Source organism: Lynx rufus, unplaced genomic scaffold (genome assembly GCF_022079265.1).
Source record: "Lynx rufus isolate CCGP_SWC_20201006 ecotype Redwood Valley unplaced genomic scaffold, mLynRuf1.p SCAF_18, whole genome shotgun sequence".
Lineage (NCBI taxonomy): Eukaryota > Metazoa > Chordata > Mammalia > Carnivora > Felidae > Lynx > Lynx rufus.
In genome coordinates, this window is record NW_025814832.1 from 22,218,307 (window position 1) to 22,239,982 (window position 21,676).

The 21,676-nt window shown below is 41.5% G+C and overlaps 1 protein-coding gene across 12 annotated transcripts in view; it reads right to left on the reverse strand.

Moving 5' to 3' along the window:
• Positions 1 to 13,906, reverse strand: part of LUC7L3 (LUC7 like 3 pre-mRNA splicing factor) — a 30,640-nt gene extending 16,734 nt beyond the window's left edge. For 5 of the 12 annotated variants that reach the window (XR_006962317.1, XM_047081033.1, XM_047081032.1 and 2 more), the window contains exons 1-2: positions 13,685 to 13,905; positions 2,559 to 2,625 (exon numbers count right to left, since the gene is read on the reverse strand). Coding sequence is in view for 7 of the 12 variants with exons in the window: in XM_047081033.1 (XP_046936989.1) it covers positions 2,559 to 2,625; positions 13,685 to 13,783 (166 nt within the window). In the remaining 5 variants the exon portion in view is untranslated. Of the gene's footprint in view, positions 1 to 1,422; positions 1,509 to 2,558; positions 2,626 to 13,684 lie in introns of those variants that run through there. The other 7 variants (XR_006962320.1, XR_006962319.1, XR_006962318.1 and 4 more) reach the window with 4 other exon arrangements.
• Positions 13,907 to 21,676: the final 7,770 nt, after the last annotated feature.

Genomic DNA, 21,676 nt, shown 5'->3' on the forward strand with positions numbered 1-21,676 from the left:
ATTTTGCCTTTTCCTGGTTAATCTTAGACATCAAAATTTTAGGTTCAATAAACACTTTATATTTTGACTATACAAGTACTATTACTTGCTGAGTCCAACAAAAGGAGCATTATGAGGACTTATGATATACTTCGTACTTTCGCTGGAATTCTTTTCATTTGCTTAATTTTCTGTTATCTCCAAATTCTTCTCACTTTAATTCAGCTACAGAAATTCCCTCAATACTAATTTCTCTCAAGATTCCAAATCTATCAGATAATCAGCTTCAATTTCATCCCTGAGCTTTCTGTTCTGTTTCAATCCAGCTGTGTATTTTCTAAACTCACTGATAAGAGTTGTCATCCTGAGTGGTTCCTTTTCTGGTCTGCATTGGATGCAGTTTACTGGATCTCTTGTTTTTCTCCTTGGTCTTACACTCATGTGTCGGTGGAATTTCCAGAGAAAAGAATCATGGGAGATAAATTTGCTGAGATCTTGCATATCTGAAAATGTCTTTTTTTCACCTGCAGGCTTTGATGTTTGGCTATATAGCTAACCCAGTAAAAAATATATTTTCACTCAGAATCCTGAGGGTGTTTCTCCAAAGTCTTCAAGCGTCCAGTGCTGTTACTGACAAATCTGAGGCCATTCGGATTCATAATCTTGTGTGCTCCTGGCCCACCCCACCATTCTGAAATTTCAGTGGTGTGCCTTGGGATGGATCTTTTTTCATCCAGTGTGCTGAGCATTTAAAGGACACGCTCAATCAAGAGACTAACGTCCTTCAGTATTGTAGAATTTTTAATTTGCTCTCTTCTGCTTTCTCTAGAATTTCTAATTAGTGTTGGACTGATACAATTTTGTCAAATTTTAGTATTTTCTGTGCGATCACCCAACATTCCAGCAAATTTCCTTGGCTTTATTCTCAAACCTTTATAGTGATTTTATTCAGATTTCTCCAGTCCTAATTTCCAAGAGTTCTTTTGGTTTTTCAAAAGGTCTCTTTTTATATAGCATCCTATTTCTGATGTCCTCTCTTATTTCTCTGAAGATACTAAATTTAGTTATGACTTTTAATATTTTAGAGTGCCTGGCTGGCTCAGTTGGTAGAGCATACAACTCAGGGTCATGAGTTCAAGCCCCACGTTGGCCACAGAGCTTACTTAAAAAAAAAAAAAAAAAAAGACTTTTAATACCTTTTCTTCTCCTTCCCCCCTTATCTCTTATTTCACTAAACTTTTTTTCCCCCTCTTATTGGTTTTGGTTAATCTTTTGTTTTGAAAGTTTTCTTCAAAGGCCTAACTTGGATTCCTTGGCTGGAAAAACACTTCCAAAATCTAACTGGAAGTTGGTATGCACAGGCAGGGTTTATCAACAAATGGGCTTTACCACAGGAAAATAAGGCAGCAAAATTCTTTTAGGAGATTCCCCAAGGGTCAGTACCTGTAGATCACTTCTCTGGAACTGTTCACTTTCTCTAAAGACTCCTCTTCTCTTCTGCCTGAGGAAAAACATCTGGCTGTATCCTTCTAGGAACAGGGCAGAGGAAGGGAATGGGAAAACCCCACTAGTAAGAATATAGACTTAACTCTCTTATAAGTCTCATTTTTACTCACGACTGCCCTGTGCTATGTCCGGAATCCCAATATCTAGATTTGTCCAGTCCTAATGTGCTTCTGATGAGCTGGGCAAGCATCATGCTTAATGAATTAACTTCTCTTTTACATTTCTAAAATGATACTAATTATGTACCATTGTTGGGAGAAGAAGTCACTCAACTGGGTTTTTTTTTTTTGCAATCTGTGGTTCAGATGAACTACAGTCTCAGTGGTCCAATTTCTCCAGAAAATAACCCCTAGTATCTCCAGGTTGTGGGGGTAGAAGTCGAATCACCAGATGCACAGGTCTTACGAGTCTCTCCAGGGACATTTGGCAATGCCTTTTTAGTTGGAGATGTTTTTGGTTGTCACACTCAAGGGCTACCTGCATCTAGTGGGTAGAGGCCAGGAATGCTACTGAACGTCTTACAATACACAAGACAGTCCCCCCTAAAACAAAATCATCCAGCTCAAAATGTCAAATGTCAAGGTTGAGAGACCATGAACTAGACTAATTTTTAATTTTCAGCCCCATGACTATGTTCTAGGGTACGTGGTACCTCCAAATCCTGAGCCTGTCCAAGGTTCTGCTGATCACTCACTCCCTTTTAATATTCCCTTCGGCAGACTTTTAGGGTACAGGGTTTCTCTGTTGAGTTTGCCGCTACTATTCCATCCACTTGTCATCTTCCAAAAATTTGTTGACATCTCTAATGTTATCTCTTCTTCTGTTTATACCTTTCTTGTTTTTAAATTTTCATTTTAGTGGAGGGATTTGGGAAGGAGTGGAAATGGACATGTATGTTCATGTAAGCTACCGTGTTTAACTAGACTGGCATTTATTAGTATAAAAGTCTAAGCCAAGAAAGAAATTATTTTATCAACAAACCTTATTTAAGAGAAAAGTTTTCAGAATTTATAAAGTACAAGTTTTTATTTTAAATCGTAATTTGATATAAGTTACACAGAAAATTCACTTACCAAGATCAGAACGAGTGTTTGTGAACAATTCCGCGGGACAAAAACCACAGAGATAATATTTACAAACCTAGTGAAGAAAAACAAAGGTACTTAAATTTTTTAAGTTGTTCAGTTTTAAAACTATATTGGAAAAGGGTACGAAATAACTATTTTCTCATTTTTTAACCTTCATCTTTCAACCAAATAAGTATAAGAACAGGTTCGTTTGTTAAACCCTGTTAGTTTTTAAATTCGTGACTTTCCAACTCCCAGATTTCACTAAAAAATGTCAGGATGGACGAAGAGTCACCAGAATTTCCTACTATCTACCTTTTTTTGTTTAATGTTTATTTATTTTTGAGAGAGAGAGAGAGAGAGAGAGAAAGAGAAAAGGGAGGAGGGGCCGAAAGAGAGGGAGACACAGAATCCGAAGCTGGCTCCAGGCTCTGAGCTGTCAGCAAGAGCCCGAAACGGAGCTCGAACCCCTGAACCAGGAGATCATGACCTGAGCCAAAGTCGGATGCTTAACGGACTCAGCCACCCAGGCGCCCCTCCTACTATCTATCTACTTTTAATCACCGCTCTCCTCACAAAGCAACAACAAATATGGGAAAGATATCCACAAGGGAAAATTTTAACTTTACTGAAAACAAAAAAAACCCCTACACTGTTATCATCGTTCTAACTCTGTTAAAGACCAGAACCAATTTACAGATTAGAATTTGGAAATCACTGTCTAAATTACAAATAACATTCATATAAAGTAATCTGGGTGGGTATTTTCCTTTAAGAGATCCTGTAACAAGCCCTGAAACGCCCTGGGTATTTTCACACACGAGCACTTCACTAAGCGACTCCTCATGGGCTCCTACAGTATAAGCAAAGACTATTAACATGAAACTGACTTTTAATTCTCTCCATTAGTACTTACTCTTAACTCCTTCAGATATATTCCAAGACTGCCCTAGCTGATTATTTAATTCTATACACTGCAAACCAAAAACTAAAAACTGTTAAGCAAAATTCCAAAATATCTCCTTCTTTCTTATACTACTTCATTGTTATTAGGTAATTAATGTGCAACACTGAAAGGTATGAAAAGAAAAGGTATGTTAAATTTAAGAGAATTCTTTGTAAATACATAGGACTGGATGTTAAATTTGAAATCGAGGGGTGCCTGGCTGGCTCAGTCAGAACAGCATCTGACTCAGTCTCGGCTGTGAGTTGGAGCCCCACGTTGAGTATACAGATTATTTAAATAAAACTTTAAAAATCAATCAATTGGGGCACCTAGGTCGCTCAAATCAGTTAAGTGTCCAACTTCAGCTCAGGTCACCATCTCACGGTTTGTGCGCATCGGGGTCTGTGCTGATAGAGCGGAGCCAGCTTCTGTCTCCCCCTCTCTCTGCCCTTGTCCCCACTGCTCTCACTCACTCTCAAAATAAATAAAAATAAACCTAAACACACACACACACACACAAAAGGAATAAACAGCTCTATGGTCCCTCTCCTGACTCTAAAATACAAGTAAACATAAACTTTTTTCTAGACAGGAAATCATACAATTCTTTTTGGTAATGAAATATCAATATAGTACTTACTGAATCTTAGTTTTAATATTTTTCACTGAAATCAAACGGACCCAGATCTGACTTTGGGCTTTACCTGTGGCTTACCTTTTCTGTAAAACTGGTGATTACTACTAAGCTTCAATGTTTGTCATAAACTGATATATGTTGTTTTTTAAAACTAAAATATTTCTAGTTTACCATAAACCCTAAGTTTCATTTATACAAATAAGACTTTCTCAAAAATAGTAGATTCTTGGGTGCCTGGTCAGTGGAGCATGTGACTCCTGATCTTGAGACCATGAGTTCAGGCCCCACATTAAAAAGAAATTAAAAATAATAAATAAATGTAGATTCTAAGTGGCCAAAACTCTAAGTCTAAATGTTCTATGTCAGTTTTTACATGAAACTTCAATAAAGTATTTTCAATTAAATAAACACATTCTCAAATCTAATTAAGTACTGCATGGGATTTTAATTTAAAGTGGCAGTTAGAGGGCCCTAAAGAAATTGGATCCCAAAGATTACAGGTGGGCATTTTTGAAATATGTCCACATTCAAGTGGAGATCAAAGAATTGGCAGTGGAAGGTGATTGGCAGTGGAAGGAATCACATGTAAAATTCATTAAATAAAAACTTATTGAGGGGTGCCTGGATGGCTCAGTCGGTTAAGCGTCCAACTTTAGCTCAGGTCATGATCTCATGATTCGTGAGTTCAAGCCCCATGTGGGCTCTGTGTTGACAGCTCAGAACCTGGAGCCTGCTTCAGATTCTGTCTCCTTCTCTCTCTACCCCTTCCCCACTCGTACTCTTAAAAATAAATGAACATTAAAAAACAAAACAAAAAAACTAGGGCGCCTGGGTGGCTCAGTCAATTAAGCGCCTGACTTCAGCTCAGGTCATGATCTCACAGTCTGTGAGTTCCAGCCCCGCGTCGGGCTCTGTGCTGACAGCTCGGAGCCTGGAGCCTGCTTCAGATTCTGTGTCTCCCTCTCTCCCTGCCTCTCTCCTTCTCATGCTCTGGCTCTGTCTCTCTCAAAAATAAACAAACATAAAACAAAAAACAAAAACCAAAAAACAACTTACTGACTTTAAAGTTAAGTTAAATAAATAAGCAAGTAAGCAAACAAATAAATAAAGTGCCATTTAGGGGCACTTGGCTGGCTCAGTCAATCTGTGGAACATGCGACTCTTAATCTCAGGGTTTTGAGTTTGAGCCCCACATTGAGTGTGAAGATTACCTAAAGGAATTTTTTTTTAAAAACCCTTAAAAACTAAAGTCAAAGGGGCATCTCAGTGGGTTAAGCAACCGCCTTCGGTTCAGGTCATGATCTCATGGTTTGAGTTTAAGCCCCACATTGGGCTCTCTGCTCTCAGCATGGAGTCCACTTCAGATCCTCTGTCCCTCTCTCTGTCTGTCTCTCTCAAAAAATAAACAAAGTGGCATTTAATTTTAGATGACATTTTAATTTTAAAAAGTAGAAAGTGACACTTCAATAATAATTTAAGACTATGTGCTAAAAACAATGCTAGAAATCCAAGAATGAATTAAGACCTACTCTTCAGGAAGATCAGTCTCATAGAAGACAGTCAAAAACAAAATATAGAGTGTACTAGAATATACATGCAACACCAGACACAGAAGTGAATTTAGTCAGGACTGTCAGGTCATCACAGGTGGTGAAGCTTGAACTGGTTCTTAAGTTCAGAAGGAGAAAGACTGTAAGGCATCCTAGGCATAAGGAAAACAATATGTGAAAAAAGATTATGATAGCATGAAATGGGGAAGTGTAAACAGGTATGCTTGGAGAGACAACACAGTGCGGAGCTTGAATCTTGGCTCACACTTATCCATTGTGAACTATAGACTAACTCTTGGTTTCCTCATCTAAAAAAAAGTAGACAACACTATTTCACAGCAAGATTATAATATTTAAATTATATGTTTGTTACATGAAGAGAGGGGACAAATTAGTCTGATTTTTACCATACTGGTTTTTTTTTAATGGTTTTAGACACTATGGACGCCAAGTAAGACATGCCTACCAGTGGGCTAACCAGGTGCTACCTAGAATTTAGTCCAATCACCCCATTTAAGAGATCAACCACATGACCTGCCCTAAAAGCACCTCGCTATTTACAAAATCCAGATTAGAAGCCACTTTCCTGGGACACCTGGGTGGCTCAGTCGGTTGAGCGGCCGACTTCGGCTCAGGTCATGATCTCACAGTCCGTGAGTTCAAGCCCCGCGTCGGGCTCGGGGCTGACAGCTCGGAGCCTGGAGCCTGTTTCAGAGTCTGTGTCTCCCTCTCTCTGACCCTCCCCCCTTCATGCTCTGTCTCTGTCTCAAAAATAAATAAACGTTAAAAAAAAAAAAATTAAAAAAAAAAAAAAAAGAAGCCACTTTCCTAATCCAGTTCTATGTGCTCTTTTCCACTCTTCAATTCTCAAGATACCACTGTAACATGACTGGTACATCAAAATAATGTTACTCTAGGGGAACCTGGGTGGCTCAGTTGGTTAAGCATCCATCCACAAGACTCTTGATTTCAGCTCTGGTCATGACTTCATGACAGCATGGAGCCTGCTTGGGATTTTCTCTCTACTCCTCCCTCCTCGCTCACGGGCTTGCACGCGCTCTTGCTCTCTCAAAATAAATACACTTAAAAAATGTTATTCTACCCATTAAACTCTAGCTACTTAGACTGCTTCTTTTCTTTTCCAGGAAGAGAGTGAGAGAGAGCACACACAAGTGGGGGAGAGGGGTACAGAGGGAGAAAGAATCTCAAGCAGGCTCCAAGCACAGCACAGAGACTGCTTGGGATTCTCTCTCCCTCTCTGCCCCTCCACTGCTCTCTCTCTCTCTCAAATAAAGAAAGAAAAAAAAGTTGGACCCTCAACTGACTGAGCCACTCAGATGCCTCCAGACTGGTTCTTTTAAACTCTCCCCAGGGACTAAGGATCTTTAACTAAAAATACTAAGTCTTTTATTCAGCAAATGTTTACTAAATGTGCATCATGGAGCTAACAATCTGATAACCAAAGGTGGGACAGGGAGGCACCAAGGGAGTGGGGTGACCAGGATTCTTGTGATTTATCTTCTTGATAAATCTAAGGCAACACCACTGACCAGAAGAGTTCAATCTCAATAGCATCCTTTAGTGAATTCATCAGCAGTCAAGAGAAAGCAGAAATAAGAATCAATCTTGGAAATCTGACTAGAAAATCTGAAACGCAAATTCCCATATTAAACAAAGTCAAATTGTCAAAAATTAAAACAATATCTGGCATTAGATACAGTGCTGTGACAAGGATACTCCAAACATACTAGAGGGCTGTGGGACAATTTGGCAGCGTCCATCAAAATGTAAAACGTGCATTTACTTTAGCCATCACCTTTCTAGGAACCCATCCTACAAGTGACTCAGCTATACGTACTAGAATGTTCTCTGCAGCTTAGTAATGGGAAAAGAATTAGACATAATCTACATACCCACCAGAGAACAAAAAGTTAAAAATTAAGGTAGATTTTTTTCTTAAAGATTTTTATTTTTAAGTAATCTCTACACCCAATGTGGGGCTTGAACTCACAACCCTGAGATCAAGAGTCACATGCTCTACCAACTGAGCCAGCCAGGTGCCCCAATTAAGGTAGATTTTTATGTACAACAAGGAAAGATGCCACAATGGAAATTAAAACTGTTAAAAATATAATTAATTATATATTACATAATATTACGTTAAGCTATCTGTAACTTTCACTTACGTATGTATACACGTCTATAAACATAATTACATGTTATGTAATTTACATTAAGCTATCTGTAACTTTCACTTACATATGTGTATACATCTGTAAATTATCAGGAAAGGCACAGAAACACACACACCAATTTTTCAAGTTTTTCAGAGGGATTTGGCAATGGGGAGGGGAGGCAAGGACAGGCTTTCACTATTTCTAAGTTAAATTTTAATTTTTTATAGCAAGCATGTTTACTTTGGTAAAAAATACTTTTAATGGTGCTAAGTTCAGAGGGAAAACTTGAAATAATAAAATCAACTCCCAATTATTAATGGAATCAGTATTTAAATGAGATTATTTAGTATAAAGAACACTTACACATGTTAGGAAACTGAAGTATAAATATCTAACTCAAACTATGGTAAGACTTACACCTTAACAAAAACAGTCCTATTTTTTTTAGCATTCACTTCTTCAAGGCACAATCAATTCTGGTCATTTATTTAGACCACTTCTAATCACAAAAGTATGTTAAGAATACCTTATTTTTTGTCTTTCTATACCCACTTGAATCAAACAATATTAATTCTCCCTTGAGCTAATCAAATATTTTCAATGCTGTCTGCATTATTTTTGTCAAACTGCTTTCCCCAAGTCAGTTGAATCCCTAGTTGTTTCTCACCCCAACAGGCCATCTAGTTATAATTTTACAGACACGGAAGCCTTCAAATCATTAAAGCACATGTAAATGTCTTTACAGGGGCGTGTGGGTGGCTCAGCTGGTTAAGTGGCCGGTCTCTTGGTTTCCCCTCAGGTCATGATCTCACCATTCTTGGGATCCAGCAAGGACAGCATGGAGCCTGCTTAGGATTCTCTTTCTCCCTCTCTTTCTGACCCTCCCTCATTTGTGTGTGTGTTTCCTCTCAAAATAATAAAAATAAACTTTAAATGTCTTTACAGACACCTACAAACATAGGTCTCCAGCTAAAATCCTATGAATGTCTTAAAAGAGTTTCTTTGGTATTGTAAGTTATTAACAGCCTTGGACACATCTTTGGTTCCACGAGATAACAAGTTCCATTTTATAAGCAAATTCTAAAGAGAATGAATTTATTCAATTTCTATTTCTGGTCATCTAAATACTGGCATTTAAAATTCATCATGTTGGGGCGCCTGGGTGGCGCAGTCGGTTAAGCGTCCGACTTCAGCCAGGTCACGATCTCGCGGTCCGTGAGTTCGAGCCCCGCGTCGGGCTCTGGGCTGATGGCTCGGAGCCTGGAGCCTGCTTCCGATTCTGTGTCTCCCTCTCTCTCGGCCCCTCCCCCGTTCATGCTCTGTCTCTCTCTGTCCCCAAAATAAATAAACGTTGAAAAAAAAAATTTAAAAAAAAAATAAAATTCATCATGTTGGCAACAGTCAATCTGATATTCCATCTACTGCTTAAAGCCTTTGTTCCCCAATGTAATTCAGTCCCAACTTTTAACAAGGCTTACAAAAATCATTCAAAACCAGATTTCTGCCCATCTATCCACATCCCCTTCTCCAACAAAAGCAACAAGGCCTCCAGCACTATTCACAATTTCTCAAGCCTAAGATCTTCTCCAGCTCCTAGTAACATTTCTTCTCTCCCACTCCCTGAGGCTAATTCCCAGTATTTAAGAGCCACTTTTAGATGCCTTTCCCAACCACCCCAGTCTAGGTTATTAGATGCCCCTCTGATGTGTGCTTTTCAAGACGCTATATGTGTTCTATTGTGGCACTTACCACATGTTACAAAAGCACATTTACTCTTCTATATCTGTCACCAGACTGATGGTTCTCTCAGGCCAAGTGCCCTATCTATACTATTACGGTTCTGTTCTATATTTTTGTTGAATAAATGAAAACAGAAAATATGCCCAGCTTACACCTAAGAAATGAGAAAATTAAACATATTTCATAAAACAATGAAGCACTATTATTACTAACTTAAGCTGTCTCCCCCTGTGAAGAAATCAATTCTAATGATACATACGCACATTTTCCCTGAAGCAATCAAATATTAAAGAAATACCTAACATTTTCAGTGTGATAACAGTATTGTGGTTATGTTCTCTTGAAGTCCTTACATTGCAGAGATATATAATGATGTCTTTAAAGCTTAAATGAAAGAACTGCTTCAAAATAAAAGGCAGAGAATATAGTGACTATAATACTGCCAATATAAACGCATTAATGTGGCATTGGGCATAGGCACACAATTTATTATAGTATTTACTTCTGTATATGTTTTGGGAAACTGCAAACAACAGTTATGTACATACACAACACATAGACTGCTGCCAATTTGGAGAAGCCCAACACTTATGTACAGTAAGACAGGAAATGCCTGCATTTCTGACAAAACGAACACTTTGTAACTGAACGAAAACTATCCAGTAAAATGCTTACATTAGATGTCATGAGCTATAATGACTAATTTTTGTTGTCAAAGTTCACAGGTAAACATGTGAACAGGATTGTTTTTCTTTTTCAAACAGCTTTCAGTGTCAATGACAATATCTGTTAACATTCTGAAGATTTTAGAAAAGAACATTTAGTTCAACTCCCTCCATAAATTATTAAACCCCCACTGAGCAGGAGGCATACTTGAATTTGATAAATGATGAAAGAAATCTCACTTTTTTTTTGAGAGTATGCGTGTGCACAAGTGGGGGGGAGAGGGAGGGAGAAGGGGAGAAAGACACTCTCAAGCAGGCTCCTCGCAGGCCTCAATGCGGGGCTCCAACTCACAAACTGTGAGATCATGACCTGAGTCAAAGTCAGACACTTAACTGAGTGAGCCACCCAGGCGCCCCAAGAAATCTCATTTTAGAGTTAAGCCAACAGTTAAATATTTCACTTCCGCATTGAGATCTACAATGTAAAAACCTCAATTTGAACTACAAAGTTCCTGTTATATCATATAAAAGATACTGAAAACTCTAGACCAAACCTTAACACATCCCCTACAATCTGAGCTATTCAGATAATTAGAAAGCTATTAATGCCTTCTCTGACAAACACTGAAATCTTCCCATGTGGACACCCACTGAAAGATGCTCACACTAGTTAGTTAAAATCGTATGCTTTCCTCATTACTGCAGTTGTTTAGAATTAACAGAACTGCTTAATGCAAAAATACTAATAACCTCAAGGAAATGTAAAATATTAATAAGCGAGGTAGCAGGATTATGAATGAATCCTTGGAATGGCATTAAAGCTGATTTGACTTTAGCTGAAAACTACTTTCAGACCCAGAGGTAGCAATCAACAAAGAAGGTGGAAATGCCTGTAAAATTCCAGTAAAGCCCTTTCCAAGATTCAATCAGGATAGTGGTTACATAGACACCATAACAAAGGAAAGGTCGATAATTTGCATCACAGATGCATCCTTCACTTAAAAAGGAGCTTCAAGTGCTACTAAGTCACAATTAAAAACCCAGGACTAATCAAGTGGGTCAGGAAGCTGTAGTTCACAAGCTTCAGAACGCATAAGGCCATTTAAAGAAAATCCAGATTTCCAAGGTTTTCCCTCAGGGCTACAAAATCAGTATCTCTCCAGGGTGAGGTACAGAAATCTGCATTTAAAACAAATTCCACAGGTCAGTCAGATACAGACATCCAAGAACTATTTTTTTAACCACTAAGGTAAAGTTTCCATTTCAGTTGTTAAACAAAAGGACCCCACCCAGATGAAACAGCTTTTCCCATCTAGTGCAAATGTAGCAAAGAAAAATTTCCAGATAGAATGGGAATGTAAAAATATTTTGAAATTTCAGGCTGCAGTATCCTGAAACCCTTACAGTATATGCTGGGGTTGTCCATTTTCACAGGATTTTACCACTAACAACCAACAGCATAAGAATATGCAAATGACCCGGAAGTGATGCCACGAGCTTCCAGAGCTTTATTATACCCCAGAGTAATTGAGTCTTATTTAGAAGAGGCCATGTGCTTTGTCCCAGGTCAACACCAACATTCTCCCTGCAGACATAAATCCGAAATACCAGTAATTGGCTTTTCAAATCCCTTGATCGAGAATAAAGTGCAACCTGTCATTAAAGGCATAAATACCTTGGTGACAAGCACTAAGAGTTTAAATCAACAAGAAGCACTAAAAGTGAAAGATCATAGCTGAGATGACAAAACCTAAGTCGCTATTCTGAGAGCCTCATTGCTAACTAAAAGCAATGCTCAATAAAATACAACAGGAAAACAAAGTTTCTTCACAACACGTGTTCAAAACCAAGGAGGCGTAGACATTAGACTGCTCTAGTTGTTGAGCAGGCAATCAAAAGCAATTTTCTCTTTAATCCAAAATAATGTCCAAAATGTCCTATTTGCACATCAGCTAAATTGTAATTTTGTTTTGTTTTGGAAAGCAAAAGATTCCCAAGTAGTAAAGAAAAAATGCCTTCACTGTGACAAACAGATGCCTAGAAAGAGGGTCAAAACAATCCACAAAGTTACTCGGCTTCCTATTTTAACATGCAGAGAAAAAACCCAAATGTAAGAAATAAAGAAAAAAAGAAAAGCTTTTAAAAAGCTTCACCTCTGCTAAGTTCAATGACAGATGCATGAATTTGACCCCACACAATAAATTCCACTGTAACACTTCCTACTACTTTGGAATCAGGCAACACCTCAATACATCTTTAGCCACTTATTTTTTAAGATCCTGAAAGGATTCATCTAGCACCAACTTGTTTCCCTGCATCACAAAAAAGAAATTTTACTAAAGCCTACATTAAAAAAAAAAAAAAGAGTAAGCAACTTTTTAAAACAGCTTAATTGTTCAACTACACTTCATATTTTGACTAGCAACCGCCTTTAAGTTACCACGTTGTTTGGTTATAACCGCGAGCTAAGTAAAGTTAAAATCTACACCTGCTCTTCAGGTTAAGACCCAACATAAAACGTTACACTGCATGTTCAAAACACTTGAAATAGACTGGTTATCTGCAGAGAGTCAGTTTCATAGAATCGTGGAAAGTGAACACAACTACAAAGATTAGGTTCAGTTTCGCCACTTAACTTGCCAAGAGACCTTGGGTAACCTCTCAAGACTCACCTGTGAAAATGGGATTATAATATTTACCCTTACTCATAAGGTTAAAATGACCAAATGAATTTTTATTCAAGTATAATTAACAGTGTTTTATTAGGTTCAGGTGTACAATATAATGATTCAACAATTCTGTTTCTCAGGGCTCATCAAGATACGTGTACTCGTATCAAACGAGTTTTACGTGAAAGAAAAAATCTTGACAACCATCTACATGAAGGGCTTACTAAAACGTACTGCTATCAAACAGTATCTGTTTATCATCATGGTAAGCCCTACCAAGTTATGACCTCTTAAAATTTTATTTCCTCATATAAGCGTCGAAATTGAACTATTACTAAAGTAATAGAGTGCCACGGTTTTTACCACTAATCCTGGCCAGAAATTTCAGTCTAAATACGACGCTCAACCCAAATAACGGAAGAATGTGCCCTTTTCCCTATCTTATAATGAGGTGAAAACTCCGGAGCCTCTAGATGTAATAAAATCCTTTCCCGCGTTTCCCTGCCTCACTAAGGTGCTCTTCAATTCTGCCAAGGGCCCTCTTCGACTTCCTAGGTACTAAAACAACAACAAAAACAAATCATCCTTCATCCCCAGACCCGGGCGGGCTCCTCCCTCCCGCCACAGACTCACTCGTCCCTGGCGCGGCCCGCGCCCCAAATCGCGCCGCGGGCCGGACCGGCCCCGGCCCGCGCCGCTCCCCTCCCCCACGGCACCCGGGCACAGACCCAAGGCCCGCGGGACTTACGCTCTCGTGGTCCCACCGCACGTTGCTGCGCTTCTCGTCCGGGGCGAGGTTTCGGTCCCGGCCCATTAACTCATCCAACAACTGCGCGGCCGAAATCATGGTGCTTTTCTCGGGCGGCTGCTCCCACCAGCCCTGGCACCCGCTAAAGAAAACGCCGGCGACACAGTCGCCAATCCCTTCGGCCTGCTCGCAGGCCGAAAAGCCTCCTCTAAAGAGGAGCCGATAAGACAAAATGGCCGCCGCGCGGCCGCCCTCCCAGCATGCCGTGCGCGCGCGTGCGCCCGCGCGGACACGCCCAGGCCTAGGGGGTGTGGACGGGCCCGCTTCCGCCTGCCGGGGGGCGGAGCCTGCCAAGGCCTGGTCCGGACTCCGCCCCTGCCCCGTGGCACCGCCCCACTTCGCGCCTGGCGGAACTGAGGGTCACGCAGCTCCACAGCGCTTCACGCCTCCTTCCCTAGGCGGTCGTCTTCGCTGAGCTCTTTCGCAAGAAGCAATGGGAGGCTACGTGTTGAAACCTGGCCTCCGCTCTGAAATGGAGAAAGGGGCAGTGTCTCCCTTCGCACCACGCGGTGCGGTCTGTACCATCTTCCAGTGGAGGAAACTGAAGATCTGCACTCCGATTCCGTGTTCCGACTGCGGTGCTCCTAGTCACTGCGCTCGCTTCCTCTTCCACCTGGTGATCCTCCCACCCCGATTCCCCTGATCAGGCAGAGTGTGGAGATTCAGTCATGCACCTGATGACCTCCCAGTCGAATTTTTTAAAATTATTCATCTCTTCAACAACAGTATTTACCGTGTGCCAGGTAAGCTCTTGAAGCTTGAAGCTAAGCTCTGAACCTTTCAGACACAGTCCTTGCTCCCCCAGACCTTGAGGATTATTGAGGGAGACAGTCACTAAAGAAATAAAATGAAATCTGCCAATATAAATTGCGGTAAGTTAAGGGTATGGACTCTGAAGCCAGATCAACCTGATTTGGTAATCCCAGCTCTGCCACTCTGTGCCACCTTTTCCCCATCTGAAAAATGGGATGAATGATAGTGGTCCTGTTAAAAAAAAAAAAAAAAACAGGCCCCAAAATGGAGTCACTGTTGATAAACCCCACTAGGAATGTGTAACCTTTAGCCTCTCCCAGGAGTAGAATTTAAAAGAACAAATCTGGAATTTCCTGATCTGCACTCCCCACCTTACTGTACTCTAGAGGAAGGTAACCTTGCCTGAAACAATCCACTCTTGACTTCCTTTTCATATCCTCCTTCTATTTATAAAATCCTTCCATTTTGTACAGCTCAGAGCTCCTCCTGTCTGCTTGCTGGATGGGATGCTGCCCCATTCATGAATCTTTATCAAAAAAGCCAATTAGATCTTTAAGTTCACTTAGTTGAATATTGTTTTTTCTAAGTTACCTACCCACAGGTTGTTCTCCTGAAAATTAAATTAATTGATACAATGCAAGACATGTAGAACAGGCCCAACACATTTTAAGTTTAATTAATCATTAGTTGATATGATGAGGGAGAAAAAGCAGGGTTCTTGTAAAGAGTAAGAGAGAGGCTTCTCTGTGGAAATGACTTAAAACCTGAAAGATAAGGATCCAGCCAAGCAAAGTGAACGAAAAAGAATTCAAGGCAGTGAGAGTAGCATTATGAAGGCATGTCATGAAACAATGTTCACATTACTTCAAATATACATAAAACTGAGTCTAGGTATGCAGGGTGCCCATTAGGTGGCCTGAGGATGCCAAATATTTGAGACACTCTGCTTTTTGAAGTTTTTTTTTAAATTTTATTTTCGAGAGAGAGGGAGAGAGTGCGAGCAGGGGAGGAGCAGAGAGAGGGAGAGAGAATCTCAAGCAGGCTCAGAGCCTCCAGCAGGTAGCCCCCCCCCCCACCTCGGGGCTAGAACCTGGGAGGTCATGGCCTGAGGTGAAATCAAGAGCCAGATGCTTAACTGACTGAGGCACCCAGGGGCCCTGAGCCTACTTCTAAGGAAGGAAGGAAGGAAGGAAGGAAGGAAGGAAGGAAGGAAGGAAGAAGGGAGGGAGGGAGGGAGGAAGGAAGGAAGGAAGGAAGGAGGGAGGGAGGGAGGGAGGAAAGAAAAGAGGGAGGAAGAAAGAGAGGAAGAAAGAGAAAGAAGAAGGAAGGGAAAAGGAAAGAAAAGAGGGAGGAAGAAAGAGAAAGAAGAAGGAAGGGAGAAAGAAAAAGAAAGAAGAAGGAAGGGAGAAAGAGAGGAAGGGAGGAAGGAAGGAAGTAAAGAAAGAGGGAAAGGAAGGAAGGAAGGAAAAGAAAGAAAAAAGGAAAGGAAAAAGAAGAGGCTCAGCCTGCTTGGGATTCTCTCGCCTCTCTCCTGCCCCACTGGAACTCTCTCCCTCTCTCTCAAAAAACTTTAAGAAAAGAAAAAGAAAAAAAAAGTACCCATTGGATCTTACAGTTGGGAGCCAGATTGGAATGGATTTGAAGAATGAAAGGGAAATTAGGAAGATAAATGATTGGACAACTCATTTTAAGAAGGGAAGGGGTGAAATGGGGAGAGACCTGAAAGGAGCTATGGGCCAAGGGAGGCTTTTTTAAGATGGGAAATTAGAATATGTTTAATGTCAAAGCAAGAGGTGGAAGATAAAAGTTGTAAGTTCTTAAGAAGGTGGCGCCTGGGTGGCTCAGTCTGACTTCGGCTCAGGTCAGGATCTCACGGTTTGTGGGTTTGTGCCCTGCGTCGGGCTGTCTGCTGTCAGCACAGAGCCCTGCTTCGGATCCTCTGTTCCCCTCTCCCTCTGCCCCTCCCCACTTGAGCTCTCTCTCTGTCTCTCAAAATAAATAAATAAACTTAAAAAAAAAAAAAAAAGAATGTGGTGGTGGAGCTCATCTCTGCTAGGTGGGATGCTGCCCAACTCATGAGTCATTTAATAAAGCCAATTAGATCTTTCAATTAAAAAAAGAGAAGATAATGGTGGTATAGGCTTCAGGACATATTTGTAGCTTATTGCCTTTGCTACAAGAAAGGACCTTTCTACACTGAAACAAGAAAAAAGACAACATCAGTTTGTAGATGTAGCAGTGAAATGAGAGAGTTCTCAGCTGCTGATGGCTACTCTTTGCTCAATGAAGCACTTTTTGAAGGTTCACCACTGCCACTACCACCAAAAGTGGGGACAGGGGGTAGTATAGATCTTGAACCACAAAGAGTTCTTCTAAAACCTGAATTCAGGGGCGCCTGGGTGGCTCAGTCGGTTAAGCAACCGACTTTGGCTCAGGTCATGATCTCGCGGTTCGTGAGTTCGAACCCCACGTCTGGCTCTGTGCTGAAGGCTCAGAGCCTGGAGTCTGCTTCAGATTTTGTGTCTCCCTCTCTCTCTGCCTCTACCCCCGCCCCCCACTGCTTGCGCTCTGTCTCAAAAATGAATAAACGTTACAAAAATAAAATAAAACCTGAATGCAAAGTTCCAGCTTCTGCTCACTAAAACTTTTAAATCGAATTCCCTCATTCATTCCACAAGCTTTACTGAAGCATGTGCTCTCTGCCAGGAACTGGATTAATGGCTGGGAATGCTGAGACAGTTGTATAAGACCTTTTTCCCAGAAAGCTCCTGATCAGTGGAAGACCCCCCCCCAAAGGAACAATAACTTGAAATGAAATGAAAATATTAAATGCGTTTGGATTTTATCCAGTCACACCCTCAGCAAGTCTTACACTACAACCCTGCTTTCCCTAGATTCTAAGGGCGGACACTTCCATGTGTATTACAAGTACAGATAATGGTTTCATTCATCTATCCTACAATAATTCAACCAGCACCAGCATCATCTGTTTCAGACTCTGCCAGGCAGTAGGGACTCAGAAATAAAAGTAGTCTATTAACATCACAATGCCCAGTTTACCGTTGGCTTCTACAGATTGTATGAATTGGTCATTTCCTAATGATGAGAAGAGAAACCATCTTAACAGCCAGTGGTCTCCAGACCCCATTCCATACATCCTACTAATGGAAAGTATTAATGGGCTGAATTGTGTCCCTTCCCCCCCCCTTAAATTCATATGTTGAAGTTCTAATCTCCAATATCTCATAATGTGACTATGTTTGGAGATGAACCTTTAGAGAGGTGATTAAGTTAATGGGGCGCCTGGGTGGTTCAGTCGGTTAAGCGTCTGACTTTGGCTTGGGTCATGATCTCGTGGTTTGTGAGTTCGAGCCCCTCATTGGGTTCTGTGCTGATAGCTCAAAGCCTGAAGTCATCTTCAGATTCTGTGTCTCCCTCTCTCTGCTTCTCCCCACCCCCCCTCTCAAAAATAAACAAAAAATATATCAAAAAAGTAATAATAAATAAAAAATAAAGAGGTGATTGAGTTCAAATGAGACTGTTGGGGAATGGACGGGTGGGCAATCCGATATAACTAGTGTCCTTATAAGAAGAGATTTGGACACACAAAGAGACCTTAGGGAGCGCACGCACAGAGGGAAGACGGCCATCTGCACGCCAAGGACAGAGACCTCAGGAGAAACCAAACCTGCTGACACCTTAATCTTGGACTTTTCACCTCCAGGACTATGAGAATAAATTCCTGTTGTTTAAACCACCCTAGGGGTGCCTGGGTGGCTCGGTCAGTTGAGCGACCGACTTCGGCTGAGGTCAGGATCTCACGGTTTGTGAGTTCAAGCCCCGAGTCGGGCTCTGTGCTGACAGCTCAGAGCTTGGAGCCTGCTTCCGATTCTGTGTCTCCCTCTCTCTCTCTGCCCCTCCCCCACTCATGCTCTGTCTCTCTCTGTCTGAGAAATAAATAAGCATTGATAAATAAATAAACCACCCAATCTGTGGTATTTTGTGATGGCGGCCCTAGTGACCTCCTGTGGAAAGGAAACCAGTTACGACAGGTCTCCTAACTGCTTCCCAGTTTCCAGCGTGGCCCCCAGGCCCCTGTCCTCCACCTGCTTTGCTGCCTCAGTCACCTTAATAAATGTAAATCTGGTCCTGTCTCTTTCCTTTTCAAAACTCTTCAATGGCTCCCCATCACCCCCACTCAGAAAACCACAAGGTCACCCGTGATCTGACCTGCCTCTCTAACTTCATCTGCTACTGCTGGCCCACACCCTCCACACCCCAGCTTCCTACCACATTATCCTGTGTTCCACTGCTCCAGGCGTGGGATGCTCTTCCCTCCCTCCAGCAGTTACCGCCCATCTTTCTCAGGTCACAGCCCAAGCATCCCCAGCACTATGAATCCAACCTGGACCCTCATTCTTCACCTGCCACACACAACTGATCACCATCTTTTTTGTGCCACGATTTTACCGTACGTAAACCTGCACATTTTGAGGTTGGCCACACAATATGGCAAATATGAATCTCCCTATAAAATCAATGAAAGTTCTTCTCAGTGGTAACGCCATTTCTTACTTGTCCCTGTAATTCCCAGATTCCCACAGAGGATATAATCTGTAGGAAGTAGCTCCCGTTTACTTCTAACTCCATGATAGCCCAGCTGTCCTCCCTACCACTCGACTGCAAACTTCCTTCTCCCAAGCTCTCCAGCAATCTCCTCGTGGCTGAATCTATTCCACACTTCTCAGTCCTTTCTTTCTTGCCCTATCTGCAGCACTTGGCCCTGTGGGTCATTCTCTTTTCTCCAAATTTTCCCATTCCTTTGCTTTTTCCTCTTCTTCATCTCATTTGTGGATTCTCTTCTGCCCATCATTAAAATGTTGAGTGTTCTTTGGGGTTCTGTCTTTGTCTACTCACACACTCTGTTGGGGCTATCTCTTCCTTTTCAATGATTTTGGTCAGCACCTTTTACTACTGGTGGCTACCAAATCCAAATCACCAGCCCAGAACTCCTTTATAAAAAAATTTTTTTTTAATGTTTATTTATTTTGAGAGAGAGAGGCAGAGACAGAGTGTGAGCAGCGGAGGGGCAGAGAGAGAGGGAGACACAGAACCTGAAACAGGCTCCAGGCTCCAAGCTGTCAGCACAGGGCCTGACACGGGGCTCAAACCCACCAGTTGTGAGATCATGCATGACCTGAGCCGAAGTCGGATATTTAGCCGACTGAGTCACCCAGGTTGCCCCTAGGACTCCTTTCTAAATGTCACACTGTCACAGCCCTATACACAACTCCTTATGGGTAACTATTTAAATGAAAGTCGGGCACCTGCGTGGCTCTGTCCGTTAAGCATCTTGATCTCAACCCAGGTCATGATCTCAAGGTTCTTGAGATTGAGCCCCGAGTCGGGCTTTGTGCTGACAGTGCAGAAGCTGCTTGGGATTCTCTCCCTCTCTGTCTGCCCCTCCCCTGCTCATGCTCGCTCGCTCTCTCTCTCTCTCTCTCTCTCTCTCTCTCAAAAGAAAAAAAAATCAAAAAAGAAAGCACAGGTTCTGGAGTCAAACTGCTTGAGTTCAAAGCCTTGCCCTATCACTAAGCTGTATCATGTTGGACAAGTTACTTACCTCTCTGTGCGTCAGAGAATTGTGATGGGTCTACCTTTATGGGGTTGTTGTGAGAATTAACTGAGATAATCCACGTACAGCACTTAGGGTAGTATCTGGCAATAAGTAAATGTTGGTAGAAGCAGTAATTAAAGGTCTTCAGAAAGCTCAACTCAGGAGATTCAAAAGTGAATTCATCATACCTAAAACCCTTTCTTCCTTCTTTGACTCAAATCTCAGTAAATGGCACCATAATCTCCCCAACCAGAAACCGGGGTGTTATCCTTGTTTCCTGACCACCACTGCCCTCCCATTCTATCGGGGGCTCTTCCTTGACTCAACCTTGTCATAAGATCGACTGAGTGCTTCCAGTGTCCAGACTTCACACACTCATTCAATCCATAGAACAATCCTGCAAAGTAGGTTCTATTATTATCAGCCCCATTTGCAGATGCAGAATTTGAGGCACAGAAAGGATAAGTAACTCATCTAAGATTATACGAGTGGCAAAAGCTCAGATGCAAATACGTGCAGGCTGGTTTTAATCTCCCCACTCACAAACTCTGCACCATATGCCATACTGTTTCTATTGTAATACCTCTCGCATTCTATTGTTTGCCTTGTCTCCCCTGCTAGACTGTTCTTTGAAACCAGGGACTCTTAATTTGTTTGCAGCAATACCTTCAGTGACTAGAATAGTTCCTGGCAAACAATGCATGCTTAGTATACCCGGTGAGTTAGAGACGAGACAAAGTATAAACAAATGGAAGTAAAAGAATAGCCATCAGGTTGCATTCAGTTGTGGCCAGGGTTAAAGGTTTTGTTTGTGGAGAAAGTTTTTTTTCTTTTTTTTTTTTAAGTTTATTTATTTATTTTGAGAGAGCGCAAGAGGAGTAGAGGCAGAGAGAGGGAGAGAATCCCAGGCAGGCTCCATGCTGTCGGTGCAGAGCCCAACTCGGCGCTCGACCCCATAAACCGTGAGATCGTGACCTGAGCCGAAATCAAGAGTCAGATGCTTAAGGGGGCCTGGGTGGCCCAGTCGGTTGGACATTCGGCTTCGGCTCGGGTCATGATCTCATGGCTTGGGAGTTCAAGCCCAGCATCAAGCCTGCTTCGGATTCTGTGTCCCTCTCTCGTTCTGCCCCTCCCCCACTCATGCTTTGTCTCTCTCAAAAATAAACATTAAAAAAAAAGTTTTTTTTAAGAGTCAGATGCTTGACTGACTGAGCCACGCAGGCACCCCAAGTTTGTTTGTTTTTTTTAATATGTGAGGATAACAAGGAGCAGATTGGAGTCAAAGATAAGCAAAGGTTGAGTTTAAGAAGATATTATCTACTGATTTAACAGTTATTGTAGGGCACGTGCTCTAATCCTCTTAAGGAAGGATTCACAGACTTTGTCGTGCAGTCACTACCAATTTTTTAAAACTGCTTTTTAATTATTTATTTTTAAATTTACATCCAAGTTAGTTAGCATATAGTGCAACAATGATTTCAGGAGTAGATTCCTTAATGCCGCTTACCCATTTAGCTCATCCTCCCCCCCGCCACAACCCCTCCAGTAACCCTCTGTTTTAA